Consider the following 6,121-nt stretch of genomic DNA (forward strand, 5'->3'; position numbering starts at 1 on the left):
GGCAGCCCTGGCCAGCAGAGGGCAGGAGACTGTCGGTGAACTGAGGAGCTGGAGCGGACAAGCCCAGGAGAGGGGCGCGGCTGGCTCATTTTTCCTGCGTAGGGTGCCTGCCCACCCACCCATGGTGAGACTCCCAAGTGAGATGGTGGGTGGGGACTGCAGCAGCCAGGAGACAGACCAAAAGATCTTATCCCGAACAGCCCACCCCCTCCCTGTTTGGGGACCCTGTGAGGCCCAGGAACTGGGGCACGGAGGGTCCTAGAGAGGAGGCTGCAAGGATGGGGGTACAGCGGGGGCCCTGGAGCTCCCTGGGAGGGATGGGAGGGCTAGGCCTGAGGAGGCTAGAAGGGAAGGAAGCAGAGCAGAGAGATTATTTAGGAAATAGAGTAGGTGTTGGGGTGGGAGGGGGAGGCAGCAGGGAGAAGCTGCTTGGAAGAGGAGGAAATGGCTTTCGGGGGCGGAGCTGGAAAGGTACCAAATTTCTGGGCTCCTGCCCTTCCCCCCAGCATCTAGAGCTCCTCCAGGCTACAGTGCCAGTGAAGTGCCAGGCTCCACCCCGCAGGCCCCCGAATAGATCTCTAGATGCTCAGGCTGAGTCTCTGCCAGCAGCCCAACCCAGTCCTGCAGGGAGGGCCAAGGCAGGAGGGCAGAGGTTCACGGAATAGGACGAGGGGGCGGGGGGCCACAGCAGGGTCCCAGCTGACAGTGAGGTGGATGGGGTAGGCCAGGCCTCAGAACCAGGTGCTGGGCCCTGGGCTGCCCTGGAAAAAGGAGGCACCACTCAGACCTGGGGCAGGCCAAAACCCTAGTTTATTTCAGCATCAGCAACATCTCAGCCATCACAAAAATAAACTCTACCGAGGGCGACGGAAGTCTCTACAGTAAGGTTAAGGGCTCAGCCACCACACAGCGAGCCTCCAGGGCACGTGGTGGGCACGGCCCGGGCAATAAGTTAGGAAGCAGCTGAGGAGCTGGTGGCGGCGGCAGGTGTGGCCAGGGCTTCACTTCTGGGCCGGCATGAGGTCATCGATGGCCTGGCCCTGCTCCAGCCGCTGCTCCATCTCGATGAGCAGCTTCACACCGTCCACCACCATCTGCACCAGCTCCACCTCTGAGAAGCCCAGGCGGTCGGCATTTGAGACGTCGAAGACCCCGCCTACGGCGGCCGTGTCCACACCGCCTGGGGAGACAGCCAGCTCAGCCGGGCTGGGTGGGGGGCGGCCCTGGGGGAGTGGGCAGCTGCCCGGAGCCCCCCTACTCACCTGTGCCTCGCTTCTGAAGCCGCAGCCGCTTGAGCACCTCGGGGAACTTCTCGTGCTTGCCCAGGTGGGGCAGCTTGATGTGCACCCCGGCCCGCAGCCCCGTGCCCAGGTTGGACGGGCAGGTGAGGATGTAGCCCAGGTGAGGGTTCCACATGAACTCGTAGTTCTTAGACTTGAAGAGCGTTTCAATCTGGAAATGGAAAAGGTGTGAAAGGGGAGGCCTGGCTGAGACACCCCTCCCCAGGGGACCAGCTGGGACCTGGGGTGCCCCCTCCCATAGGACCCTGAGGCAACAAAGACCTGGGCTCCCCGGGGGGTTGATGGGGCACCTCCATCTCTGCCTGAACCCTGGGGCCTGGCCCTGACCTGGGTGAGGCCGTTGCAGAAGCGTGTGAACACCTCCTTCATGTTGCCACCCTTTTGCATGGAGATGACCCGCAGATGGTCCTCCTCGTTGATCCACACCAGGAAGGTCTTATTGTCGTTATGCCTGGGGGAGGGGCACAGTCAAGCCTCCTCCCTGGACGAGGGGCTCGGGACACATCCAGGAACAAAACCTCGCGAGGCCCCCAGGGCCGGGGCACTTCCCAAGTCGCTGAGGTGCTAGCTGTGCCTAGGGCCGGGGGGCGGGGGAGGGGGGCGGGGGGGGGTTGCTATCACGACTCTAGCCCTATCAACACCCTGGGGGCACACTGGGCACTTCAGAGAGGGCACACGAAGCCCTGAGCTGCTTCCCAGCTAGCCGGTCAGGTACCGTGTGGTCCCCACTTAGGGGGTGAGGGGCAGAGGCAGCTGGCCCAGCCCCGCCCACGGGGGTCGCTTTATCCCGGCGCAGAGGCCCGGTGCCCGGACCGTGCGATCAGATCCGGAGCCTGTGAGCCCTGCTCCCCACCCCCACTCGAGGAAGCGTCTGCGTCATCCCGCACCTGACCGACTCCCCGCGGGAGGCGGGTGGGAAAGGAGAGAGCAAACAAGAGCCGCGGCTCCCGGAGGCGGGGGGAGGGAGGAGAAACGCCGACACGACGGCCCCACCCGCCCGAGGCCCTCCGCACCAGCGAGGTCAAAGTCTCCCGCGAGGAGGCCCGGCGGCACCAAACCCACCTGAGGAGCGCGGCGCCGCCCTCCTCCTCCGGTACGGGGCAGGGGGGGGCCGGGGGATACGCACCAGATGCCGCGGGCGTCGGGCCAGTCGCGGGCCATGCCCGAAGCCAGCAGCAGGGGCGACACGGGCTTATCGAAAAGGAAGTGGTCGTCGATAAGCTGCTGCTGCTCCGCCTCCGTCATGCTTTTGAGCGCATAGTACCTCCCCGCCAGGTCACCGTCCAGGCTCGACAGGGCTGCGGAGGAACGCGCTCAGGAGGACGGGTGGGCTCCTGCCCCACCCCGTACCCCCAGGATGCCCGCTCGGCCTGGCTTGGAGCCCAGTTAGTCCTCCAGGTCCGAGCGGCGGGCCGCTCCGGAGCTACACGGCCCAAGCCGACCCTGGGCCGGCCCCAGGGCTCTGTGGGCGCGGGGCTGGCTCGGTCCCTCCGGGAAACCCGAGCCGACGGGGAGATAAGAGCGCGGCAGCTCGGGTGACTGGTAAACAGGCCGGCAGGGCCCGGGGCCGAAGAGCGCCGCTCAGCGGGCCGGACCCTTACCTTCGACGGCGAGCTTCTCGATGGCGCGGCGCTCCCCACGGCTGCAGTGCGGGGGGAGGCAGAAGCCGCGGATGCTGCGGCCCGTGCGCACCCGCGAGCTCAGCACGTAGTTGGGATCCAGGTCGTCGCCGCCCTGGGGGCCGAGCAGGGCTGAGCGCTGGGCAACCCCTCCCCACCCAGCCGGCCCCTCGCCCTGGGCCACCCCGCACCTGCAGGTTGTCGGGGTTGAGGTCGGTCTTGTGCTCGTCGGTGGGCTTATAGCCTCCGTGCCGGTCCTCGATGATGGGGTCAAAGAGCTCTTTGAACACGTCGTACGACTCCTCATCGCCGGCCACACAGCCCACGGTCATGATATAGGGGTGGCCTGGGGGGAGCGCGGAATGGGGACAGTGACGTCACTGCCAGACCCGAGCAAGCCGCCGAGGACCCTGCAGCTGTGCGCGCAAAGAGGGCGCCCGGACCTTGGCCCGGGGGGCGGGGGACGAGGGAGCGGGGGCGCTGGACCCCAGCCGCGGGCTCCTGTCCTGACCTCGGGACTGAGGCGCGCGTACCTGGGTTGTCCACGCCGGTCTGGATGACGTCGTCCACCGTGAAGCCGCTCGGAGTGCTCTTAGCGCGCAGCTCGGCGTACAGCTCGGGGGTCAGCACCTTGGCCATGTGGTTGTTGTGGCCGCTGAGGTCGGGGAACTCATCTTCGGCCGGGAAGCGCAGCTTCAGCGTGTTGTGGCTATTGGAGAAGGGCATGGCGGCGGCGGGCTGCGGGTAGACGCGGGAGTCAGCGGGTCCCGAGGCTCCGGGCCTCCTGGTGACCTGCTAACCACCCAGGGCCCCGGGCTCCGGTCAGCCCGGTCTCGGTCAAGGTCAGCGGGGTCGGCGCTTGCACGCAGGGGGTTACCACAGCGCCCAGGACCCCCGGCCCAGCTGGCGCGCCCACTCCAGGCGGCGGACCCCGGGAGTTCCGGAGCGCGCGACGCCCTGGCCCTCGCCCCCCGCTCCGTGCACAATAACCCCCTCCTCGATGCCCCGCGCCCCCTACCCCCGGCCCCGGGCTCACTCACTGAGCAGTCGGGCAGGGGCGGGGGCTCTAGGTCCGTCTGCAGCTCAGGGCGCGGCGCAGGCGAAGAGCGGCGGCTCCGCGCTCCCGCGGCTCTTAAGGGGCGCGACGCAGGCCGCCCATTGGCCGCTATTTATAGCCCATTCATTCGATTGGGTCGCGCTGCGGGGTGGTGCCGCCGCTTTGTCCGCCACCCTCTGCCCCCGGAGCCCCCCCACCCCACCCCAAGCAGCCCACCCCGACTATCCCCTGGCCGGGACCCCGCACAGCCTGCCTAACCCCACCTCGCTCCCGCCCAGGATCCCGAAGCCAGAACCTCAGGCCCTCGGACATTCCGGATTCCCCCACACCCACGCCTGCCTCCGAGCGGGAAACCGAGGCAGAAGAGCCTGCAGGCACTTGAGAACGCTCGGCCTGGTCTGCACCCCGGCCCCTGCCTTCCCCCCTCCGCTAGTCCTCGCGGTGGTCGCAGAGACAGGCCAGGCGGGAGCCGTCCTGGGCTTCCACGGCAGGTACCGCCACCCCCCGCCGCCCAACACCCACCCCCCCCAACCTTCTCCCGCCCAGTCTGAATTGGCGGCGAGCCGCCGACCTTCTTCAAGGTGCCCGCAGGCATCTCCCCGGAGATCTTGGTGCAGAGCGAAGGCACGCCAGAGGCGCAGTCTGGCTGCGGCCCAGCCCGGCGGCACCCTTGGTGCCGTGACCTTGGGCAAGTCCCCGGGCTTTGGGGTCATCTGAGCCAGAGACTCAGCCCCTTCTGGTTGATGAGCGAATACTGACTGCGGCCCTGCTGGGAAGTGCACAGTCTTAGAGCCCCCAGACCCCAGGCCTGGGCTCTCTCTTCCAGGGACAAATCCATCTCCACACCCCACCCCAAAGGTCATCCTCAGAGAATCTCCGCAGGGGCTAGAGGAAATACTCACAAACAGTAAGCACATGTGAGATTTAAAAAACAAAAAAACTCACTGAAAACCAGAATCATGCAAGTGAAAGTAATGACTCTGCCTTCCACTGTCCCCAACGCCCCAGACTGGCACCAGCCAGTGTTGGCTGTGGACTGGGATGTGGGGAGATAGGCATTCACAGGCTGCCTGCAATTGAGGAGTGCTACATCAGTTTTGGAGAGTAATTTGGCAGTATTTATTAAAACGTAAAATCTTTGTACTCCATGACCCGGCAATCCCACTTCTAGGAATCCAGCATATAGTCTCATCTCTGTCTGCACACAGGCCAACCCTCTCTAGTAGGAGAAACAGACACAAACAACCTGTATGTGACCGGATGCCCGTCTCCTGGGGGCTGGCCGGGGGTGGGGAGGGCATCACCCCAGTGTGGAATATTATACAGCTATTGAAAAGTGCGACTTAGGGACTTCCCTGGTGGTGCAGTGGATAAGCACCCAGCGACCAATGCAGGGGACAGGGATTCGAGCCCTAGTCCAGGAAGATTCCACCTGCCCAAGGGGCAACTAAGTCCGGGCACCGTAACTTCTGAGCCCTGAGAGCGGAGAAGCCACTGCCAGAAGCAGCCGGCGGGCCATGACACAGAGCAGCCCCTGCTCCCTGCAACTGGGGAAAGCCTGAGAGCAGCAACGAAGACCCAGAGCAGCCAAAAATAAATCAATAAATATTTTTTTAAAGGGTGAACTGGCGCTTTTATGGTTAATGTCCATCATATGGTTGCTTTGTGAACAAAGCAAGGAAGGGGGGAAACACTTATCTATGTGTTTATTCAACAAAATCCCTCCAGGACTGCACAGGACTGCTGCTAGAGGAAGATTGTGAGCTTGGCAGCTGTGAGCAAGCAGCCAAGGGAACAAGATATAGTCAAGAACCAGGAGGAGACGGGTGCCTCCGGCAGGGCCAAGCGGCGATCCGTGTGCGGGGGCCTCTGAGGGCGCCGGAGCCGAACGGCGATCCGTGTGCCGGGGCCTCTGAGGGCGCTGGAGCACATAGTGAGCACGTCCCTTTGCCTCTGCCTCTGTGCACCGCCTGCGGTTACCATGGAGGACTCCTGACTCTTCCCTTGCTCAATTTGGCGTGTTTTGACCTGTTCCCAGTCAGCATTTTTTTAGACCCATAAAGCAAAACAAGGTAAAAAGACAAATGGCTCTGGACTGGCCAGACAGGTGTTCTTTAAGCCTGAAATTCCTGTGTTCCGTGCCC

The 6,121-nt window shown here is 64.4% G+C and overlaps 1 protein-coding gene across 1 annotated transcript; it reads right to left on the reverse strand.

Moving 5' to 3' along the window:
* Positions 1-792: 792 nt before the first annotated feature.
* On the reverse strand, positions 793-3,652 carry CKB (creatine kinase B). Its single transcript, XM_070775813.1, has 7 exons — positions 3,454-3,652; positions 3,112-3,266; positions 2,903-3,035; positions 2,428-2,599; positions 1,629-1,752; positions 1,263-1,452; positions 793-1,180 (listed from the first exon to the last, which is right to left on the reverse strand). The coding sequence occupies exons 1-7, from the start codon at positions 3,644-3,646 to the stop codon at positions 1,002-1,004; spliced, it is 1,146 nt and encodes a 381-aa protein (XP_070631914.1). The 5' UTR covers positions 3,647-3,652; the 3' UTR covers positions 793-1,001.
* Positions 3,653-6,121: the final 2,469 nt, after the last annotated feature.

This window comes from Bos indicus, chromosome 21, assembly GCF_029378745.1.
Source record: "Bos indicus isolate NIAB-ARS_2022 breed Sahiwal x Tharparkar chromosome 21, NIAB-ARS_B.indTharparkar_mat_pri_1.0, whole genome shotgun sequence".
In the NCBI taxonomy this organism is placed as follows: Eukaryota; Metazoa; Chordata; class Mammalia; order Artiodactyla; family Bovidae; genus Bos; species Bos indicus.

Bases quoted from the DNA above. Each gene is read 5' to 3' on its own strand.
- CKB (XM_070775813.1), bottom strand. From the start codon at position 3,646: ATGCCCTTCTCCAATAGCCACAACACGCTGAAGCTGCGCTTCCCGGCC. The intron at 1,453-1,628 runs GTCAGGGCCAGG...TTCCATTTCCAG, and splicing joins TCTGCAACGGCCTCACCCAG to ATTGAAACGCTCTTCAAGTC. The intron at 1,181-1,262 runs GTGAGTAGGGGG...CTGTCTCCCCAG, and splicing joins GCTTCAGAAGCGAGGCACAG to GCGGTGTGGACACGGCCGCC.